Source organism: Vanacampus margaritifer, chromosome 3 (assembly GCF_051991255.1).
Source record: "Vanacampus margaritifer isolate UIUO_Vmar chromosome 3, RoL_Vmar_1.0, whole genome shotgun sequence".
NCBI lineage: Eukaryota > Metazoa > Chordata > Actinopteri > Syngnathiformes > Syngnathidae > Vanacampus > Vanacampus margaritifer.
In genome coordinates, this window is record NC_135434.1 from 15419170 (window position 1) to 15443920 (window position 24751).

Here is a 24751-nt window from a genome sequence, read left to right on the forward strand (position 1 = left end):
TGTTCAACTTTCAATTTCACTTCCTGTGGAAAGGAAAGGATGCAAGCTATAATTTTGGTATTTGAATATACTGCTGAAATTCTATTAAATAATCATATATTCTGGTCAAATAAAATAAAAATGCTTGGTCAAAGAACAATTATGAATACACAAGAGAAAAAAAATGATTTCACTTAACCCTTTAAAGTAATAGTAGTACAGTAGCAAAATTGCAACAATCATATAGAGCTGTCAAAATTAATCGATTAATCGACAAGTAATCAATTAACAAATTGGCAAAATCACAATTGTGGTTCTGACGTCACTCTTTGTCTCACAGACCAAAAACTACTCAACTCGGAATTTCATTTCATACGAAGTACATGGAGTAAAAATCAGTCATGGAATAAAGACAGGTAAAACAAAAATAACACCAAATAAATTAATACTTATCTTAAGTGGGTCAATGAATAAGTCAATAAAATAACACAAGTAGATAAGTTAATAAAATAAATAAATTAATAACAAAATACAGCAGGCACCATGAAACATTGAAACAATGAAGAGTTTCATGCCGAGTCAAACAAAGAACAAAGATGTGTTTTAAGAGTGGGTAGAGAAGGAGGTCGCCTAATATTTAACGGGACGACATTCCAAAATCCATGGGGAGAGATTTGTCTAAAATCTCCTTAACTTCCTGGGAACATTTTTTAATTTCAGTAAAAAAAAAAAAAATTGAAAAAAAAGTAAATTATCTAGAAATTAAAGTTGGTCGATCATTAGTAAGTGGAAATATATTTTTTATGTCTTCTGTATTCATAATTTTTCTTTCACCTTGCGAAAATATTATTTTTATCCAAATACCTGATTGTTCAATAGAATTTTCCGTAGGATATTTGAATACCAAAACATTCGATAGCTGCAGCACGAGAGGGAACTACAACCCGCAGTGCTATACTGTACTATGCAAAATATAAATGGATAATGAAAATGCCCAGTCCATCCATAGCGACCAATCGAATAGTAATTAATGGGGGTGTGCCCAAAAATGTATTCTCATAAGAATCACGATTCTCATTTGGTACAATTCAGAATCGATTTTAAATATCCCAAAATTGATTTCATTTAAATTATTTTATACTGTCTTGCCTTTTTCTGTGTGTGCCTTTATTTGGAGCGCTGTTCATGTTTTTGGCCACTTAGGGGTAGTGTGGTCCCACGCGGTCTTATACACTGTTAAGTTGTAGCCACATTAGAGAGTAGAAGGAGAAAGTAGAAGGAAAAAGTCACAATGAAGTTATTCCAATAAAAGGTTTTTTTTTTGCAGTGTGGAGCTGTTCTTTTGAGTGATAAAAGTGCTGCGAGTAGCGCGCTAATTAGCATTAGCGGGTCAGACTGGAGTAGATCATTACAATTCCTTGCACATCTATAGATTGAAGCAAAAATCATTGTCAATCAAATTATTTTGAATCGCAAATCGATTCTGAATCGAATCGCACACCCCAAAATCGGAATCGAATCGAATCGAGAGACATTCAAAGATTCCCACCCCTAGTAATCAAGGGCTTGATGTTGGTCGAACAACGAATTGGCACGTTGGACACTGCACCACTGCTCCCCTGAAAAAGTTCATGCTCAGGATTTTTTTTAACTTTAAGCCCTATAATCAACATTAGCATTAGTAAGTGACAGTCACAGAAACACTAGTAAGTGAAATGTGGCGCTGAGAGAGTGACGTCAGAACCACAGTAGGGATCTTGCCGGCTAAACTGCACATTTGCGTAAGCCTGGTTTGTCAAAAATGGACCAATAGGAACTGCAACTGTGTCAGGCGGTCAGTATCATCATTTTTGACTATTAAAGTGCCTTTGAAAAGTAGTATGACGACTCCTGCCAGTCTACTCGCGTAACGGCTAGCTAGCTACTAGTTGCTAACGCCAGGAACAAGCGTCACGTTCTACAATGTCAGCGTATTTATTTTGTTTTTGTTTTTTGTGTGTGCGTCCTTAATTAGCGAATTAACATGTGTATTACTATGTTAGGGAAGATTTCATTTTGAAGTCTCACCACGTTGGCAGCTCGTTAGCGTCATGGTTAGCATTTGCTAAGTCTGACTTGACTGTCTTGTCAACCATGCGCACCAAATAAACGGGTAGACTCAAGCTACTCGATTAAGTGTAGGTATCCCGATCCATTTGTCCATATAGTGAATATGTGTCCTGATATGGGCCTTTCCAGTGGAAACTAGCAGCCGTTGCCTCACTTTTCCTGAGTGAAGGTGGTTGTAGGGGAAAAGAGAGAGCTACAGATTTATGGCCTAGAGGGAGATTGATTAGCGCCGTCACCGGCTGTGATGTACGGTTGGCAGTCTCCCCCACCCTCGCCATCGCATTTGCTCATAGACACACACGACTGCACGGTACAGAACCCGGCTCCACATACACGCAGACACCAGTCAGTCCCCCAAGGCCCTCCGTGACAGCCCCCCAGGGCTGCTGCATGCTAAGCTTAGCAGTCAGACTGCTGTTTTCTTTCTTTTTTTCCCCCCTTCGCCTGTCCATAGATAACGCCATCAATCACCACATTCACACTGCACTGAGAGGAATGTGCTAAAGTGCTGCTACTTGTGTGTTTGTTGTGAGCAGGGTTTCATAGGCAGGAGATATGCTTGACTAGCTGTGTGGAGCAACGTTGCGCACTGAGCCAGGGTCGCCCCCCCCCAAGCGCAGGCGTATGTTTATCAGTCAACACATGCGGCGCAGAACCCTCTAAATGTAGGCGAGCTTTCCCAAATGCATCCTGGGTGAGCGTCATTTAGCCACTTAGCCACGTCCCAGCAGGATAGCGGATGTAAGCTTTGACCTCAAATCCTGTTGCTGATTTCACTTCAACTTTGTATTTGTATGCTTCAGGTTGGCCGCAGAACTCCCCCGGCTGTCATACCGTGCCCACCTCGCCATGCTGGCCTGTCTGCAGAGGAGGCAAAACCCTCCACCCCAGCACCCGGCGTGTGCCAGCAAGAGTCTGGAACCACCGCAAGCCCTGGGACGCAAATGTGAGTCCACAAAAAGTTGAATTGAGCTTGTTGAATTTGCAGGATGGAGTCGGAATGCGTACACCGTGTCCACATAACCCTCCGTTAATCAGTCCTTGACAATGGAAACAGACCGCTAACCCTGACTGTAAATAAGTGACCGTAAAAAAAGACTTTCCAGTTTGTGCTGCTTGTGTCACCGCGATCCCTCGCTTCTCGGAGGAATTCCAAACTTTACAGGCCAGATTGTGGTGTTGTTTGGCCCATCATTGTGAGTGGGGCTGTTTAAGCCGTGCTGATTGTGCGGTGGTGTCAACACTGTTTTAACGTGCCTCATGGCCCTGCGTGACCCTGAGGGGGTCTGTAAACATTTACAGTGTCTGGTCGGGGGGGGGGGGGCGCCTGTAAAGCATGACAGCTGCTGCGTTGGCTCTCCCAGCACCACCCCTGTGTCCACTCACAAAATGGTGCAAAGATGAGTTGCTGAACTAGTTGCAACCAGTTTGCAGCTGTAGCAATCAGACACGTGGAGGATTGATTGGATCTTGATTTGAGTTGAAGCTTTTGGGATCGGTTTTAACTGCGGCAATTTGTGACGCGTTTGCCTCCGTAATGACCACTTTGAAGTTGTTTTGTTTCTGATTAATAGAGAAGCAACTGAGGAATAACAGCTTGCGTGTCTCTTCAACGGTGGGACAATACGCAACACTTTAAAAAAAGCATCTGACTTAAATGATGTGTTTCTTTTGTAATCTTCCTTCGTGGCGATTCTGCTACTTAGGTCATTACGCTGATTGCAAATTATTGGATAAGGTGCTTTAATGCAGTGGACCCCAACCTTTTTTTCACCACGGACCGGTTCATACGTGTCCACAACTTTGGCGGACCGGCAACCCAGTGGGTTGGGGTTGGGGGGTTTGCTTGGCTGTTCGTCGGCTGATTAATAAAAGGCTACGACAACAAACGCAAGTCCACTACCATAACAAGGGTAACAAAACGCGACTGAGATAATTAGCATCTTGACATGTGTCAAGAGTCCGTCGTAAACAGAGAGAATCTGGTCACTTTTCAAAATAAAATATTTTTAAGCCTCGGCTAATCAATTAACCGGAAGTACAGTACGTTTTTTTTTATTCTTTCAACTGTGCGGCCCGAAGCGGCCCGGTCCAAAGGTGTCCACGGCCCGGTACAGGGCCGCAGCCCGGTGGTTGGGGACCGCTGCTTTAATGTACTTGAATAGCTTTTTTTCACTAAAGGCTTTTTTTCACTAAAGGTGTGTTCAAATCAGAGAAACAAAATACATTCATCATCAGGTGCGGTTGCCCAAGAATTCGTCTGCGTTGCTTGATGCTGTTGTACAAACTATATAATAATAACCAGATACTGTATGTCTCGATCTCATATTTTTTATGCCCTGTGATTGGCTGGTAACCAGCCCAAGGTGTATCCCACTTTTCACCCAAAGTGAACTGGGCAAAGCTCCAGCTCACCCATGACCCCAATGAGGATGAGCGGTATAGAAATGAGCAGAGGTGGGCGTCAGTACATTTTGCCAGTTAGTCATTATTTTATTTTATCGTCAGTCCATCACCGCGCTTCGGTCATCTGCAGGTTAGAGTTCATCACCACTATTAAGATCGTCAAGCTCAGCTTCTTCGTCTTCTTTGTTTTCTTCTTGATTGGCAGCACAGAGAATGTATTTATTGCGTCACACAGAGGCACACGGCCAAATAAAGTAAAAAAACAAAACAGTCAGCTTCCTTTACTGGCTGGGACTGAGATAAAAAAGGAATATGAGAAAGGGAAGAGAGGAAGTTGACATATGAAACTGATGAGTGGAATATCTTGTTTACAGCTCTTGAACTGTCAATCAAGGTAGCATATAGCAACCATCGGGTACCAGATTGACTAGTGATGTTCAAAGCTGTTTGAAGCAACCCCCGATGCAGTCACCCCAGTGATCAAACACATGCGTCGCAATATTTCATGTTCAGTGACGGACGAAATCCCGATTCTCTCGGTGCTTAGTCCGTCAGTTTTTCGAAGTTTCCCGTCATTCATCAGCAAAATGGCAAAATTGTTAGTGATGGACCGGCCGACATTGGAATGCCCACCTCTGGAAATGTGATGGATGAACATTTACATAAGTCAGGTGTCTGCAACTTTCAGCTCTGGATCCACCCTCTCTCGTGGCTCCCTGTGGATATCAAAAATAAGTAGAAATTAATAACTTTTTGTTACATATTTTTATTTTAGAGATAAAATATTCTTTAATGAATTAATGATTTAGATAATTAGATTTAGATAAATGAATAATAAAATATTTTTTTAAATGTCAGTCAAAATGTTTAAATTGTCAGAAAAGGAGAGATGAAAGGTAGATGAAAAAGTGTTCAAAATGATCTTAAAATGTCTAAAAAGTCACCATGCAATTTGATTTAAAATGTCCATGAAATTGCAAAAAATGTCAGAAAATGTAATAAAAAGGGCAGAAAAGAAAAGGTTTAAAAAGTAACCATAAAATGTCCGAAAAACAAAAGAAGGCAGAAAATTACCATAAAATGTTTCTGGAATTTTTTTTTTAAAGACAGAAAAGAAAACATTTAAAAAGTATACTATAACATGTCCAGTAACAAATGAAGAAATTCAGAAACTTAGCATTAAATTAATAGCAAAAAAAGAAAGAGAAAATGTCAAAAATAGCCATAAAATGCCCAAAAAGAAAGAATAAATGACCATATGTCCATAAAATTGCAAAAAATACCAGAAATTTGACAGAAAGGCAGAAAAGTACAAAATAGTGTGGAAAAAACAAAGAAGGAAAAAAAAAAGGAAGACAAAAGGTAGAAGAAAATGAGTCTCAAAAGTATTGGATCTTGCTATCACATTTTTATGTGTCTAACTTGTGGTGCAGCTCAAATTAACTGTTGGGCCCTCACGACATTAGACTTACAGTAACACACTGTTTCCTTCATCACAATCTTCAAAAACTTCAAATGATTTGCGGCTCCAGACAGATTTTGTTGTTATTTCTTTGGCCTAAAATGGCTCTTTTGACAGTAAATGTTGCTGACCCTTGACATAAAGTAGTACAGATATTTGATATAATCTTGATCTTAAAAGAAAATGCTTCTTCTTTAGCCATAGAAACGATGTATGAACCCTGTGGACCAAAGTTTGACAATCTGCACAAATTCAAATTACAAAATGGGATGATGGAATGAAAGTGAGAAAAGATAAAGCAGGCCCTCAACATCTTGATCCATTCCTTCCCAATTTTGCAGGATTAGCCTATTTTCACACATGGGAGTCAAGACTCAAATCAAGAAAGTAATAGAAAAACCTTCAGTTTTCCCTTTTCCCTTTTCGACCTCCCTCCCGCTTGAAGCCTGAAATTCAAATAGCATCTCACAAACTGACTTAATGTTCATAATGAGGATGGTTAAACGTATTGCCAAGAGGTTTAGATCGCAGACATGGGCCACACTGAGCAGGATCATGTTTTTTTTTTTTTGTCTTAGTCTCATTTAGTCAAGCAGCAGGTGTTGGTAAGGTGACCCAGCCTCACAATGGGAGGCACCCATACCAGAGTTCACCCCTCACAAAGACACAGTAAGTAGGTGAGCGTCCAGGAGGTTGATTACCTGGCAATGAAGCAGAGGTGAAATGTGTCATTTGCTTCTTCTGTCCTGTGACTAAAGTGTGTATGTTGGTGGGAGAGAGGCCCGGAATGGGAGAATGAGGAGGCTTTTACAAAAAAGACCCTGCATGCAGATGCCGAGTGACTGCACAGTTCATTGATGCGACTCCCATTAAAAATCCCTCATACCCTCAATAAAAAAGGACTTAACTGGCTCTGCCATCAGCTGGAAGCATTCAGATCAGCTCGCCAGACAATCAATTTCCCCCAAGCGCGCGGAGCTTAGCAGGAGAAACGGGAGGCGGAGAGTAGGATGTTTCCATTATCACAGCCCGGGCTCGAGAGGGGCTGGGGGTTTAGGCGCGCTCGAGCGGCGTGCAGGGCGGAGACGGCAGGCGGCGGCCTCAGTGAGGGAGATGGCGAGAGAGCTATGAGAAGCCCGCTTTTCACAAAGCCATTGACCGCCTGCCCTTAAAAATATCATATTGGATTAGCTTCATAGGGGCGGCCTTTTGATATTTTTTCTTCCTTTGGCCATAGAATTAAAAGGCAGTGCAGAGCATTACTTGAATTATAAATCATAGCCACTTGCTTTCACTGCGTCCAAATTCCACGCATATGTGGCTGCACTCTCCTGCGCCAGCCGCTGTCATTTTTAATTAAATCCTCCTTATGGGTGACATTTGTAGCCCTCGTCCTCGCCTCCGCGTCTCTCCACCGCTGGCCTAGATGGAGACATGAAAGGCAGAGACGGCCGTGGAGCCAGTGCCTCTCATCATGTTGTGCCCCAGAGGGAGGGTGCCCAGACGAAAGAGAGTGAGAGAGAGAGAGAGAGAGAGAGAGAGGGAGGGGCCATGCAGGGGGAGAGAGGTGAATGGAAGCAACTGACCCCACACACTCACCACCAGAGGCAACCCTCCCTACCGTTACTTCCCCTTTATCACAACCCGCCACTGTGGCTCTGCCGATCCGAGAGGAGTGGAGGGTGAGCGGGAAGGGAAGGCCTCCACTCCAGTGATGAGTAACACTGACAGAGCCGCACCCCCCCGCAACCACCACCTGCCCCCTCTCTGGCCCAGACAGCAATTACTCTGCCACATGTCAGCTCCAGAAAAAAGAACTGCTTCACAATCTTACATGACAGTTAGATGGCGATCTGGCTGTTTCCTCAAAGATTATTTTGTCAGGTTTTCCATTTGCTTGTTTAATTATGTGGTGATTTGTGGTCAAACCCGGGTGTCCCTCCAGGTTTGGGGGGTTGGGCTATTATTTGTAATATCTTGAAAATTAGTGCCTCAGCCAGTTATCTAACCTTTATTTGGATAACGGCTATTTCAGCTTTGTGTGTGTCTGGTGAAATCAAATTGGAAAGAACAGTTTAATCCTAGTTAAATCCATTTAATCGACTGCTAAAAAAGTCCAGATTTGTTTTTCCAAATGTGTCCTTACACTTATCCGCACACGCATAGAAGAGGGGAACTGGAGCGCACATCCAGCAGTAACCTCCTGCGACACCAGCCGCGAGGCTTGGCGTGCCAATCAGCCAGGTGTAGATGAGACGTTCCCAGAAGGCCTGATATCCGCGGTTCATGCCATGTCAAGCCAGGTTCAAACCTCCTCCAGATTGATGGACAGAGACAATCACACGGCCTCGGGACACAGCATGGAGGTTCACCTGGGGATCTTCCTAATAGCCCCGCTCCTCTGCAGGCAGGGAAGACAGAGACGGTAGACGCTTGCTTTGCTTTTAGGTAAGTGGGAAGAATTAATGGGCCCGGTGACCTCCTGTGACCTGTGCGTATCTAATTTGGTGTAAGAGACACTACAGAGAAGTTGGAAAGCTTATAAAAGTGCAGTGTGTTGTGTGGGTGCGATGATGTCAATCTTTCCAGTTGAATATTAATAGGTGGTTACAATAGCTGCAGAAATAACAACTCAACACGACTCTATTCGCTATTCACACTTTTCCATTGGCAAAAGCAGATGTTAAATAATTCTCACCATAAGCCTGACATCTCGGTCGAGCAAATACAAGGCTGAAAATATTTTTTTTCTTTGCAGAGCAGTTTTGCGAATCAATTAAACAAACTTTTTGGTTGAGTTATTACATAAGCTAATGCTATCAAGTCAACGCACTCACTATTATCTAACCTTTTTTGTTCGGTCCTGGTAGCTATTGGAAGCTGGCTGTGATGTTTACCTTGCACCGGTCCCACATTGTAACATTGGAAATATGTCGCCAGAAAAGCTCGGCTTGCATTGGGTCTGACCGGCAACCGCTGTATTTAGGCTAGTCGGACTATATTTGCCATGATACTTAGACACGGAAGCAGGAAGTAGTTCTATAGTTCCAGTATGACAAAAACAGGGCTGCTAGCGATTAGATGTGGATAAGAATGAGAACACAAACATGAATGTGAACGTAAATAGGAAGGACTTTAACAGTTAAATTCCCTTTTAATTGGTTTGTCGTATGAATCACTGTGACAGGTGTGTAATTGACATATCAAGGGCAAAAAGGTGAAGGTGAAATCTAATGGAACTCGGGACACAAGGCACAAATTCGAGACTGTCCCGGTCAAAGCGGAATGTCTGGTCGCCCTAGTTTAACGTGTGGGATTTTTACTCCAGAGTCCATACACTTATTAAAAACAGTAGCCGTGTCAGTCTTAGGTTAGCTTAGTATTTAGCATGGCTTCTCCGTCTTTTCTCATCATCCCTTCGTGAGTATGACACTTGTCATAAATGTAGTTTCTTTGCCGCCACATAGGCGATGACGACTGACTTAGAAGCGACTCTGCAACATGTTTAGGCGCACTAGTAGCCAGCCAAAGCTGTTGCTAGCAAGCTACTTCTGCGCAAGTAGCACAGAGCTTCCCTCGACCTCTGACTAGCCACGGTAGGTGACACGAGTCCAGTGACACTTTTTGGGACCGTGTCTGTGATTCTTTTCCTTTAACTACTTTATTTTGTCAGTTGTCTTGACATTTGCTTCTCAGTTTTGAATGAGGCACAAAATACACATTTTGACGTGCAAACTGCAATGGAAAATCGCTTATTTTGATCCTTGAAATATGTCCTTGTTTAGCTATTGTAACAATTAATGGTTGGAAATGACAAAAATAAACATGCATAGCATAGCATAATTGTTAGGTCTGCGCATTGCAGTATTATACGTTATACACGATGCATCGGCCCATTTTCATGCTCCCTCCTGTCTCCTATGCAGAACTGAAGGGAGGGGGGAGGGGGGGGGGGTCTGCATGTACTTGACCTTTTCCCACTGACTGAACTGTCCTCTTTCCACGTCCCATTTGGAATTCTACAGAGTGTCCACATTGGCATTCTGATTATTCCAGCAGGTCAGTAAGTATTCTTCCTAGTGAAAGGTGATTGACAGCTATCCATGGACGCCCTCTTTTCTGGATGCCTACTTATGCAATCTCATTGTGGGCAATCTCTGCGTTTGCTCTAGCATTTGATATGCGTCCACACATATTGAAAAATGGTGAGAATTCAAAGGAGGAGCCACAGCCTTCCCTCATGCTTAGTAGCCTCTTGCCATCTCCGTGCTGGCACACACAGGATTATTTCCGGCTGGTAGTGACCCGCCGAGCTTTGCCTTCACTCTGCCCTCTTACCTTCTGCTGCGAGCACAGGGGGTGAAGCAATCTGACTGTCATGGGAGGTGAGCTTGAGGAAGAGGGGCTCTGCTGTAGCTGCGGTCACAGCAGGAATTGGATTGAAAAAGAGCTTCCTAGTTCCAAAGCGAGCTGGCATTTGGGCGTCTCTGCAGGTGCAGGAATCAACACCCTCTGTCTTTGCTTGCCAGAGAGTGGGGGTTGGCCGGTGGGGATTCAGGGGACAGAGTGTCCCCAGTCCTTTGCTTTCGCACAGGAAACGATACACTAAGGGCCTGATTTACCAAGGATTTGCACGCACAAAAACTGGCTCAAACTTGATTTCTCGCGCAAGCATAGTTAACATTGTATACATACTATATGACAAAACTTTTTTTAAATCTGCATTTCATTGCATCTGATATAAATCCTTCGAACGACCTGTTCACCGATCTCCAGTCTGTATTCAGAAAATCAACATCACGAACACGCGGAAAACTTAAGGATCGTTTTCTAACAATATTTAGACTGTAACTTAGTAATACATTTGTTTGTCTCCCGCTGACACTTCCATTTCCATCACTTTAAACTTCATTTTGTGCTTGTGGTGCCCATGGTGAAAACCATCACCAAAACCCTCGCTCCTAGAATGAGCGAACGTGGAATTTAGTTCCCGCTATCTTATATCAGGCCCACAGACTGGAGGAGACACTGAAGAGGTTCTGCACACGCCCGGTAGGATACTTTTAGGTCTAGTTTACAACTGGTAGGAGATGAACAGCTTTGATGCATGTTCACACCTGCCATTCAATTATAGAATGTAGACCCAAACACATGTGCTGTCCACTTAAAACTTAAACATGGTTGCTTATAAGTAGGATATATGCTTTCTGCTACAAGTATCTTTTTAATTAAAGTACACAGCAGCAGGTCTGTTTCGATGTTGAAGCTGCCCGTCTTTATTTCCACTTCAGTAAATAACTCCATGCGTTTAACCTCCCAGCCTTGATTGAAACGCACAGATGGTAAATATTGATCGATATGTTGTTGCAAGAGGTCCCGCTGTAAAGAGAGCCATTATGTGGGTAGAGCAGCGCAGACGTGACTGTATGTGTGATCAAGATAGGAGGGCCATTTTGTATCTCTTTCTACACTTGTATTTTGTATTGTTTGACGTCACGGGCGGGAATGGAAACTCATATGGCCCCAGCGCAATGTGACAATCGAATCTCATATTTCATATTTGACTGTTTACATGTGTTCTGAAGACCACAGTTTGGGGTATTGTAGAGTTTAGATACACATAAAATACCTTGATTAAATCTTAGTGTCATTAGATGCACATTTTTAGGTATATGGTACACCTCAATAACATAGTTGTAATTATGTATAAAAATATATATATAATAAAGGTGACCAATTTGAACTTAGATCCAAAATAGAAGCAGTAAAGTGTCTGTTAAAGGTCAAAACCTGGCTCTTCTGCCGCTCCTCCTCCTCCTGGTATGTGTACTGCAGTGAAGTGCCTTGTTGTCTGTGCAGCGTTAAATATTAATTGGGAATCAGTGAACGACTTGTCTCTTAAATGATAGAACAGAAGGGCCCGGGTTTGCCTCAGGCAGCCTGCAGGCGCCTTTCTTCTTCCATTTACCTGCAGGCCTGTGCAGTAGCACTTTCTGGGCTTTGACAGGCCGGCCCAGCCGCCTCCAGCCTCCCCCCTTTTATTCCCCCCGCCATACTCTCGGCCCTTTTGCTTTTTTTTTTTTCCTCAGCTCTGCTTCCTTTCGTATTTTTGTATGTGCTTACAATAGCTATCTCTTGGGTCTTTTATTCCAGACCTGTGTGTGTGTGTTTGTTGTGGGTGCTACCGCTCTTGGCAGTACATGGAAATCTTTGCGAGAACAGTGTCAGATGCTAGTATCTAAAGAAAGGACAGAAATAAGCTAACAGAAACTCTTCTGTGCTCATAATATTTAATATCACCTCCTTCTTTCCTGATAAGTGGCCTCACAGTTTTTCTTAGCCTCCCTTTTGTTCCTCACCTTCCACTCATGTCATCTGCAGAGGTGACAAATTAACCCTCAGAGGCTCGCTTCGACTTTGCCTGACCCTTTTGGATGAAAATCCCCAAAGAATTATTGTTTAAAATCACATCACTCCGACCTGTTGCAGACTTTTTATCAGTTCAGTGCAGATCCTCGCAGGGTTTAGAAAGGTTCTATCAAGAAGTGGCAGGGCTCAATGTTAAATGGAAAAGCATAGAGGAGGAGCTGCGGAGCAGCAGATAGAAATAAGGGGGCGGGCTGGACTCCGATGCCACAGGAATGAGTTCACAGGCTCATGAGCACAGGCCTAATCGCACATGACAATATCGGCTGGTGCGCCAGTCGCAACGCATAACCGCCCTGCTGCTGGTGCTGACTCGGGGTATTTGCTGATAAAGCCTCTTCTTTCTAGACCATGCAGTGTGCACAATGAGGGTGGCCCAGGCAGGCCGGAGGGCAAACCGCATCGAAAGCCAGACCTAATTATTAAACAGAGCACTTTTTAGTGGATAACATTTTTTCTCATTCATTAACTTTTCTGTTATGTATTCAGGTCCATGAACCGTAGGAAATGCAAAGAGGTTCTTTCCACTTGTGCTTATTCATTCATGCATTTTATATAGGCTATTATTGCCATGAAGGTCAGGAATCAAGTATCTTCTCTTTAGATTTCACAATTAGTTAGACAAATAATGTGATCTTTAGCTTATACAGGCAAAAATTCACATGTTTCATGAAAGTAAAGTCGAGCTTACAAACATGGGCAAGATACAAGACGATCTGATGAAGGACAGACTCGTTACACTATTTATAGTATAGCCATGGATTGAGTCACAGTTGGAGACAATAACCAAATCAAGGAAACATGAGGGCAGGAAGTAAAGCTCCCGAAACATGAGGAAACAATTACTACAAAATAAAATGGCAACATGAAAGCAATGACGAGACATGACTGACACTCAACAGCCACATCATTTGGTGTACTTTATAGCACAATGTAATGAGTTTCAATTCAATATCTGAAGGGATAACTTGAACCTATCCCAGCTGAGTTTTAGCAAGACATGGGGTTAACCCTGGACAGGTCTCCAGCCAATATATAAACAAGCAACCATTCACAGTCATATTTGCACATTCGGATACTTTAGTCTTCACTTAATCTCACATGTTTGTTTAAACTCCAACATAGATTTGAACCCAGATCTCATGACTGTGAGGCAGAAGGGCTAGCCACTAGTCCATTGCTCCGCCCCCTTTGAAGATCATTACAATGACTCTTTTAATATACTGTAAGTTGTAGTTTACCACAAACACAATTTTAGTATAACTAATACATATAAACTTGTGCAACAAATATTCAATAGACTTTTTAATTTCAATCATTAACTGTTACATGATGCACTCATAACACATGGTGTCCAACCCTGGTCTTTGAGGGACGGAATCCTGCATGTTTAGAGGTGTTTCCCTCCTCGAACCTGCCTGATTCAAATGATAACTCATCAGCAAGCTCTTAAGAAGTCTGAGGATCATGATCATTTTAATCAGGTGTGTTAGAGGAGGGGAAACATCTCAAACATACAGGATAGGGGCCACTCGAGGACCACAGTTGGCGATCCCTCTTTTTGATGTTGCCCTCCTCCAACACACCCGATTCAAATGATAACTCATCAGTATGATCCTGATCATTTGAATCAGGTGTGTTGGAGGAGGGAGCCCTCTAAAACATGCACATTATTGGCCCTTGAGGACTGGAGTCGGTGACACGCTTTATTCAAATGATCAACTCATCAGTAAGCTGTTAAGAAGCCTGGTAATGATCCTGATCATTTGAACCAGGTGTGTTGGATGAGGGGACCCTCTAAAACATGCACATTATTGGCCCTTGAGGACTGGAGTTGGTGACACGCCTGATTCAAATGATCAACTCATCAGTAAGCTGTTAAGAAGCCTGGTAATGATCCTGATCATTTGAACCAGGTGTGTTGGAGGAGGGAAACATCTAAAACATGCAGGATAGGGTCCCCTCGAAAACCACAGTTGGTTTTCGATGTTTCCCTCCTTCAACACGCCTGATTAAAATGATAACTCATCAGCAAGCTCTTAAGATGCCTGATAACTGTCCTGATCATTTGAATCAGGTGTGTTGAAGGAGGAAACCCTCTAAAACATGCAGGATAGAGGCCCTTGAAAACTGTAGTTGGTGACACGCCTGATTCAAATGATCATCTCATCAGCAAACTCTGAAGAAGCCTGATAACAATCCTGATCATTTGATTCAGGAGTGTTGGAGGAAGGAAACATCTAAAACATATAAGGTTGTGGCCCTCGAGGGCTGGAGTTGCCCATCCCTGTTCCAGTTTTTTGTTTATTTGGTCCACGAGTGTCCCACAAAAGGCGCGGCATGGGTGCTGCATTCCACAATGGCACAAACAACTGATGTTTTTAGTGGACACTTGGCTTGATCATCACTAATTAACCCTTGCAGCTTGAACCCGAAAGCCTCCTTTGTTTAGTCCCCTTTCACGCCTGCTGTGAGCTCATGAATTATAACAAAGATCACAAGATGGCAAAATATCCTCCTCTCGTTGTCATTTCACAAGCTATCTTGCTCATTGTCAGCTTGGTGCTGATTTTCTGTTATTGTTTTTTTAATTCCCAAGAGAGAGGCAGCAGGTCGGCCGCGCCGGTGTCAATGGGGCAGGAATGCAGGACGAGCGCTTTCCCACGCTGTTAGCTTTCTTCTGCCGGAGACACAAGGCCCTGGGCCGCCCCGGCTTCGCTAATGCAGCCAGAGTGTGGACAAATGGAAAGTGACACTTGTGTGTGTAGAATGGTATTTGTGGTGACGCTTTGACTACAGATAATAAAGTGTTCACCCTGGGGTGATTTCGCCCGGCAAGCACCCCAGATGAAACTCACTTACTCAGAGAGCGAGATGGAAAAGACAGAGGAGAGGGGAGGAAGCCTGGAGAGACAAGGAGGGGGGGGGGGGGGGGAGCAGAGACGAGATAGATCGAGGGATGCAAGAAGACTGAAAACAGAAAGAGAGACGATCAAGAGGCAGGAAGGAAGAATTTCCACTGTTTGTAATTACAAAGCTTTCGGGGTCAGAGAGGGCAACTGCACCATGAGGTCAGCTGAGATTTGTCCCTCTTTGGATCCACCTGTTTTTCTCCTCTAATCCACTGGACTTTTAGCTTGAGAGAATGTGTTCTGTATTTAGCTTTTGAAGGTTATCAGTAATTCTCCAAACAGGGGGTTGTTGGAGCCAGAGGAGTCATTTGCCAGTAATTTCCCTGACAGCCCATAAAAGGCAGGTCAGTCAGGAAGGTGCATGAGGTTGCCGCATCAACCCAACTAATTAATTTCCATGGCTCATCCAGTCACATCTGGCTTCAGCGATAAATTCTGTAAACATGGCAGCGTCCCATTGATTTTGCTTGTCCTCAAAGGGAACCTGTAGGAGTAAATGATCTGCTCTGATGTGTTGGGCCAGATAAATAGGGAAGACTGTCAACAAGACGTTGGAGTGTTTTGGGGGAATTTTTGCAGGATTGAGTTCAGGGCTGAGTCAAGTGCTTCCACACTAAATTCACACAATCATGAACAGGGCATAGGAACAGAAAGGGCCTTCCCTAAATCTTCCTCTCAAAGTTGGAAGCATATGCTTTTTTTTCTTTTTCAGATTTAAATTTTGTCTTCAAAGGTGTCCCTAAAGCAGGGGTCACCAATGTCACCCCAAGAGTCACATGAGAAGCCTGTGGGCCTCTTCTAAAAAATAACTCACCAGTGATGGGACAATTGTGATTTTCCAGGAATGTTGAAGTAGTGATTTGAAAATGTGATTTATAGAAATAAAAAGTTGCATGTAGATTTTGTTTCAAAATTATTACTGATAGACAAATAAAGATCCATGAAGCATTTGCGATATTTTTTTACTCCTAGAGTCTAAATGGCACTCTTGATTAAAAATGCAGTTAATTCCCATTGCACTAGCCTTTATCTTTAAACCAAGAGCACCGTTGAGAAAAGTCAAAAATTATTACAAGTGCGTCATGAAGCTTCATGAAGCTTCATTTTCCCATCACTACTAAATACTATGAGAAATCAATAACATGATCAGTGTTTTCACCATTAATTGCTAATTATAGCATAAATAACGACAGCTTAACCTTATATTTATGTATATTATTTATTTATTCATTTTTGCCTAATGCTAATTCCAATATTTGGCCAAATAAAATTCTGACAGACAATTAATCAGCTGATTAATAATAAAACAAATAAAGCAGACCATTTGACTGTTTTACAATACTTTGTTCTTTATTATTTATTTAAACTTACAACTGAGAGAAAAATGGGCAAAAATTGACTGAATTTCTCGGATATTTCGTGGAGCGGGGGGTTTGAACATCATTATATGTGTGTTCAAAAAAAAAGGAATAACAATGATCCACTTTTTTTTCCTGATTTTTGACTATTTTAAAAAGAGCTAATATCAAATCATTAAATAGGTCAGACCCTAATAATACTATTATTAAAGGTCATTTGAACACATTTCAGAAATGAGTCTCAAACTGGTAGCCCTTCACATTAATGAGTCCCCAAGAAGTGGCTATATGTTACATTGGAGCATCTGTTAGAACTTATTATTGCACTGCAAAAGCTCACTTGTTGGTGTACCTGCAGACCACCTCTCAATGGGTGCAGTATTTATATGGACCAGTTCTTTGCGGGCCAACTGAATGACCTCATGTCGGAGTCTGTTTAAAGGACAGCCATAATTAGGCCCCCAGTTGGTTTTGTTTTTCTCTTCTCTCTGCCTGCGCAGGAAATAGATTACATCTGAGATGAGAGTGGCTTCAATGAAATGAAAGATTAGATTTGGATGTTTTGCCCAAGACTGAAACAAACAAAAAAGTATTTTAATGATTAAATCCATTTTTGACATTGGGATCAGTGTGCAAGTCATTTCAATTTTGTCACGATCCTATTTGCACTTTGTAACATGTTGGCATGCTTGGAAATAATGCATGTGGCTACAGTGTGAAAAATAAACTCCCATTTCATCCACAAGGAGATGCATTCACATTACATGCTTTATCATCCTCTTATTACGTGTGCCTGAAACATTCCATCGATAATTTAGCCTCCTCAATAATAAATATTCCCGACTGAGCGCAGGCAGAGTGGAGTTAGGTGCAGACAATGCATTAGTTTGAAGATTATGATGACACAAGCAGCTGTGAATTCCGACAGCTCTATCCACAGAGAAATCATTGCAGTTTGATTTTTATCTTTGCAATTATAGATAACAGAAGCCTGACAAATAATTGCCTTGATTCTTTTCTTCCTACGTTGCCCAGAAAAATCAACCTTGAGATGAACAGAGGGGGAGACGAGCGCTCCCAAAAATGGCTTTTCTGATATGTAGCGAGCAGCAGGGTTTCCTCACATGCACTTGAATTGATTAGTACTTTGACTGAAGGCATATTCTACTTGCCCCCCCCCCCCCCTTTCTACCTCCACCCCCCCTCCAAGGAGAGCGCTCTAGCACGGCCTCATACATGTGCTTCCCCTGCTCTCTCACTCATCAGGAAGCTCCTGTGGGGCACCGAGGCTTTGATTGACTGGCGGCCGAGTCCACGGGACGCCTCTATTATTATCATCTCCTTCGTGGCAAAGGGGTGGGGGGCTGGGGGGTGGGGGGGGTGGAGTGGTGGTGGCTGTGTCCAGGGGGTCTGGCCCCTCAGCCTTCGCTTTGTATGCGCAATAGTCAATTAGAGGCAGCGCACTGCCGGAGACGAGTGGGATGTGGGGTTAATTGCAGAGGACCAAACAGCTGGCTCTATCAAGGCCTATTGTGTTTGCGGCAGTTGTCACGGCAATTGAGGCCTCGCTGTAATCGCTGACTAATCAGGCCTGCGCCAGATGACACCTCCATTAGCACAAGGCAGGTATTGTTCTGGATGCCACGCTGCCTCTGCGCCCATAGCAGCAAATGAGGTGGGGCTAAACCGTTGTACAGACCTTGATCCTGTCGGACAAATGTGTAACAATAACGTCAGGTGTAGGGAAACACTTCATTGGTTGAAATTAAGCTTTTTTCTTAAGTTTGAGACATCTTGTATTAAGGATGTAGCGATATCGTGATATTGCGATGTTAAAGCTGCCAAAATATCGTCGCCGTCATGTCACAATATTAAAAGCAGCCTATCTATTAAAAATAGGTACGGGCGAGTACCGATACCAGATATCAGTATTGGGCCGATACCAGACATATTTCATGGTATCGGTACTCGCGATGGATATCAATACTAGTATCGGTCCTGCTCTTGTGGCTTTTTTTCGGTTAGGAACTAACGGCTTAAATGGTTATTTTGCATTTATTGACTGCCACAGGTACCTCGAGTACGAAAAATTTGAGGGGTTTTTCCTGCCTAGAGTACTCGTTTATTTAAGCGGGCACTCACGGGCTACTTTTGATTTAGCCACTTATATCACCAACGCAAGGGAAGGAAGAAGAAGCGGATGTTATTTATTTGATTCAAGCAGCGGAAACGAAGGAATTAAAGACAAATCGAAGGGGAAATGCGAAAATGGCGGCGACGACGGACAAGAGATCCAGAGAGAGAGAGCGAGAGATGGTCGGATGCTGGCGGGCAGCAGGAGCGCCGAGGTCGTGTATGACAACCAGAAAAAAGAATCCCCCGCATACTGACAGAACTTCACTCAATGAGTTTATTTGAAGGAAACTACAAAAATTTGAGGTGAACCTGATGACGCTCAACGCGAAACGCGTTGTTTCCCTCAAATAAACTCATTGAGTGAAGTTCTGTCAGTGTGCGGGGGATTCTTTTTTCTGGTTGTCATGTGTATATGTTATTTTAGCGTGATGTGAAGGCTGCCAAGTTACGTTTCAACTGGCACCTGATTTAAGATGTGGCCTGCAGATTCATCACAAGCTTCTTCTTCTTCTTTTTTTATATATTTTTTATTTTTACCTCTAACGCAAAAGAAAAATGCCTTTAAGATACCTTATTGAATTTGCCTACTGGTAAACTGCTCCAAATTCATAAATGCACAATCACTACCCTGGCATATAATGTAAGTGTACAATTTTATTTTATTTTAAGTACTTTAATTACTCTTTATCCAAGCAAAAATATATTTAATCTGAGTACTTCATTACTCAATAGAATTTTCAGTTGAGTATTCAAATACTAAAATACTATAGCTGCAAGCCTACTGTATTCCTTAAAAGGAAGTTGTACAACCACATGTTTTGATTGGGACTTTTTTTCCCGGCCACTTGATTATTTGTTTCAATTTATTTATCTATTTTGTGAAATTCATCTTATTATGTGCTCTAGGCAAAATTAATTTTATGAGCAAATTGAAAGTATATAATTGCCATTGTGAAGCAATTTTAAGGAAATTTGCTCTAATTGGGATATATAGGTCTTTAAAAAAATATATTTGTTTTTTTGTATGAAAATGTTATGTATCAAAAGTACTTATGGTATCGGAACTTGGTATTGGTATTGGTAAGTACTGAAGTTTTGAGTATCAGTATCGGTCTAAAAAAAAGTGGTATCGGACATCTCTAGTTAAAAAAGTCAGGTTGATTTCCATTTGTGCAGTTCTATCACCCTCTGGTGGCTATTTTTTTAGAGCAGTTTCATTTTCACAAGGCATGTTTTGGCCATTCTATGTTTAAAATCCACGCTAATGGTCAGATGAAAGGGAACGTAATATGCTTGGGAACAGAGTCAATATGTGGAGGATCTCGATGTGTGCGTGCATTTTTAGTATGAGCTCATTTTTTTACAATATTGTCACCTTTTTTTCATATCTCCAACCTCCCCACAATATCGTGATAATATTGTATCGTGATGTTTGGATATTGTTATATTCCTATCTTGTTTGGAGGACCAAAAATGCCCAAATAAAAGATAAATACATTAATAAATAAAAGTGAAAATAAAAACGGATATAATAAGAAATGATTCAAAAATTAAATACATTATTTTTCCATTTATTTATTTATTTTGTTGTTTTCAATTCCATTTACATGTATTTTTTTGTATTTATTTTTTAAATTATACTTTTATATCTGTTTTAATTTTCACTTTTATTTATTTCAAAAAATCTGATGCACCCCATCAATAAAATTCCCAATTAATCGATTATTACTAGCGGTAGTGGTAAGTTGAGCTAGTAAACTGCTGTTAGCCATTGCCTCATCTTTTCTGTGTCTTAATTGCAAGTCAACCAAACATTCGCCTCCCTTCATCTAAGCAAGCAATTTTTTCCCTCCCCGCTGACCTGACTACATGCTCCTCTGGGATCAAAGTGTGTGGAGATATCGGCTTTGCAGAAGTGAGGAAGGAAATGCTGAGAGCTTTTTGATGTAGTGCTATTTTTTTCCCCCTCACTAATAAGAAGAAACTTTTCTATAATTGTATAACACTCAGAACTTCAATCATTTGGAGCGAGGGCATTTTAGGTAGTTCTCAAAGACTTTTTGCTTTGCTTGTTCATTTAAACCTCTTAATTAAAATGCAAAGCATTCTGGTGGTCGTTTGGATGTGATGCTGCGCTCTTACACATCTCCCCTACCTGCCTCCCCCTCTCTCACACACTTCCCATCTGCTTTTGCTTTGGTGTGATCAACACAATTTGACCCCTCACTGGAAAGAAGTGCTCAGAATTTAATGGATTTTTTTTTTTTTTTTTTTTACAGTCTAATCTAAGCAGTTCCCTCTTTATTGCTGTTTTGTACCCAACGGACCTCGTCTTTAGCAGGCCTCCCTTTGCACACACACACCGAGAAAATTAGTTCATCAGAATTCAAAATGTACTGCTGGCTAATTAAAGGAGTGTTAATTGAGTGTTAAGAATCGAGCACCCCCTTCTCCAAACGCGCACACAAGCAATGAATGAGAGTGACAGCACCGGCTACACCGAGGACGTTGCGCTTGGGGAGCTTCATGCCAATCAAAAATGGAGAGAAATGAGAGTGACCGTCCTCCCAGTGGAATTGGAGTTCCAGATCATATCACCGCCCCGCGCTGCTGCCATGTTATCCCACGCCTGCTCTCGGCGCCTGCCTGACCACTGCAGAGTTAGGTACGCAGATAGCCTCGCTCAGCGCCTGCCTGGTGCTAATGAGGGGTGGCATTTAGAGATGTGCTGCCCTGACACACGGGCATTGTGTGCCAGGCACCGGATTATTAAGGACGAAGGTCAGCCCATTAATTGCCTCGCTACTATCTCGGCTCCCTGGCACGTGATTGCTCCTAATAAATGCATGTCTGCCTGCGTTTTTTAGTTCATCTAATTTGCAAGTCAATCATATTATTTTGTTTGTTTACATTTATTTTAACTCTCCTGTTAGGTTGCTTTGTCAGCAACAGCAGTAATGTTCTCGGGTCAATTTAACCCAGGCTATATAGATGTTGAAAACGCATCCCAATAGATATTATTAACCACTTTTTTAAACCGGTTTCATCATGAAATACTGATATTTGTACTAGTTCTTTAATTTTGAAATGGGTCGATTTGACCCGCGCTATTTTTTGTGTTCTAAAAGCATTTTAATAAACATTTAACATTTTAATTGAACAAATGTCCAAGAGAACCACTTTAATTGCACAGGTGGCAAATCCAGGTCCAAAAAGTAAAAACCCTACCACAGTTTGACTTTAGCCATTGATGCTAGCTAGCTAGTTCCCTTGCAGGTAAAAGAGCACCATAGGAGCTAGCTAGGAAGCTAGCTAGCAACTGGAGCTAAAGCCAAACTGTGGCAGGGTTTTTACTTTCTGGACCTGGATTTGCCACCTCTGTTTAATTGTCTCCTGAGAGGTTCCATAACAAAAAACTAAATTTGTACTTTATCACCCTTGACCCAGACTTTTAAATATTCCAAAACAACCCCAACATTGTTTATACCTTATTATTACCCATTTTCATTGCACATATGTGGAAATTAACAATTTTTATATAGTCTGTTGATGTGAAGTTTCATAGCAAATAAACAATATTTGTTGGGTCAATTTGACCCACGATATTGTCAATGTTCCAAAAGCAATCAGAGAAACATTGTTATAGCTCATTATTAACTGTTTATCAAAATTAATACTTTGTTACTGTCTGTTGGTGCCAAGTTTCATAACACACACAAAAATATATTGTAATTTAACTTCACTGTAAATTGTGTAGAGTAAATTTTGGCTCTATTTAGAGTGAGACCAAATAGACTCAGTTTTAGAGTAATATATACACTTGAAAGAGAGTAATAAATAAATAAAAATAATAAAGTCACTCAAGGGTTGAAGAACAAACTCAGTTTGGGAGTATTTACTCCCTGAGCCGCAGCTCCTGCGGTGTGTTAGTATATCGCTTGTGTCAGCTGGAGTCTTTCTAACTCCAAGACCACAAATATCGATTTTGGCCTCTTGGAGTTTGTGTCTTGGAGATAAGCAAAAAGTAGAAGGGGGATAGCTCAGGTGGTAGTGTGGCAGTCTCCCAAGCTGAAGGTCGTGAGTTCGTTCCTCAAACCTTAATTGAATGTCTTTTATTTTATTTTATTTTTCAATTCTTTATTTTACTCTCTTCCAAGTGTAAATATTAGCCAACTCTAAAGTCTATTTGGTCCCACTCTAAATTTACTCTAAAAAGAATCAAATTGACTCTACAGAATGAACTGTTGTAAGTGGGTCATTTTGACCCGCAGCATAACAAGTTTAAAGTTTCTCACTCTTTCCTCAGGTTTGCCCTGTTTGTTTACTGTACGCCATTTCATGTGCTTGTGAACACGCATCGTCTCAGGAAGGGGAAAAGCATATTCTTGCATCCTCAGGGGAAATAATTAATCCTTACAAGGCTGTCGCATGTCGAAATGAAGCGAGTGTGAAGCATTTAGCCCAGGAGGCATCGCAGGCTGTCGCCGGCGAAGGCACCTGTTGTTGTCCCTGCCCTACATTTCATGAGAGAGCGCCAAGCAGAGGATAACAACATGCTTCACTGATGTCAAACGAGACACACAAGTGCAGATGCAGCTTTGTATGTGTGTGCGTGCGTGTTGTTAGCGTGCCTTGTTTTTCGCCTTTCACGCGTGGTATTTGCATGCACAGGTGCAGGGAAGAGGTGAGGGTGCACACAAAGGAGGTGCAAGCTGCCTCGGAGGGTTTTATCAGCAAGCGCCATCTGTACTGTATGCTGCTGCTCTTAGCTCGGATCTGCTGAAAACTAAACCAATAAGTCGCCCAGTGCCGACATAAGATCGGACTTCCTGCTTCTGGAGTAAAGAGATATCAAGTAACGACTAATCTAACACGTTACAATTGCCAATCAAGTTATCTGACTATATTTACTCTTTTAATATCATTATAAGTTACTTTGAGAAACATAATTGCTTCTACATGAAAGTAAAGTTGGTACCTTTTACCAACACAACAGGAAAGAGACGCCAATGGGAAATAGTTGACATGAACAGCACACTCTTCTCACCCATGGTGCCTCCCTAATTGTGCACGTATTTTAATATCAAAACTAATTAAAAAAAATAACAGAAAAACACCTGATTTCTAAACACTATATTACTAATACATAAGAAAGGGAAACTCTGGTATTTACAGCTTGAATGTGGTGAAAGGCATTGTGGAAGTTTTCAAATTCACATTCTCTGAGGGAGTGACATCATCGTTTTTACTCACGTGTCCATAAGCAACAATTGAAGAAGGGGTTCGAGAAATTCGCGTTTTCAACATGGAAGTACAGTCACGATTTTGACTCAGTCAGCTCAAAGCAAAAACATTAAGGTTTGTTGCACATTCTGTGCTGTCGACACTGTTATCTAGCTCCAATAACACTACGTCAAAAAAATAAAAATAAAAAATAAAACATGGATCGCAACTCAGTAAGCATTCAAGCTCTAAGTGAAAGTCACACCAGAGTGAATGCAGGAGATCCCCAAATTGAATTGTTTATATATATATACAATGTACATTGTATAAATTGTTCAGTTTTGCCATTACAACATTAATAGTTAAATAGGTCAAGTAAAAAATTATTTTATTTGAAAACTATATTTTTGTTAAGTGAAGTAAAGTCTAGAAAGAGTTTATGTTATGTGATAGCCATAAAAGAAAATCTTTTTTAATGTATATATTTTTTAGCTTTTTTAATTAAAATAATTAAAAGTAATAATGTTAATTCAAAAAGGTTGTCTTTTTATTTTTGTAATAAAAACATAATTATTCTTAAATATCACAATTAGAAATGCACTTCCAATTAAGTGGAAAAGAACAGGTGTCATGTATGTTAAGCAGGGTTGTCGGTACCTGCCGAATGTAACTATTAAAGTAACTTGTATTCTAAATGAGTTAGTTTTAAAATCAAGTAATCAGGAAAGTAACTAAGTTAT

The 24751-nt window shown here is 41.5% G+C and overlaps 1 protein-coding gene across 1 annotated transcript in view; it reads left to right on the plus strand.

Moving 5' to 3' along the window:
- fam222aa (family with sequence similarity 222 member Aa) overlaps window positions 1–24751 on the plus strand; it is a 67168-nt gene that overhangs the window by 34833 nt on the left and 7584 nt on the right. Inside the window, exon 2 of the mRNA XM_077562325.1 lies at window positions 2892–3034. Coding sequence (XP_077418451.1) covers window positions 2938–3034 — 97 coding nt within the window. The 5' untranslated portion in view covers window positions 2892–2937. The remainder of the gene's footprint in view (window positions 1–2891; window positions 3035–24751) is intronic.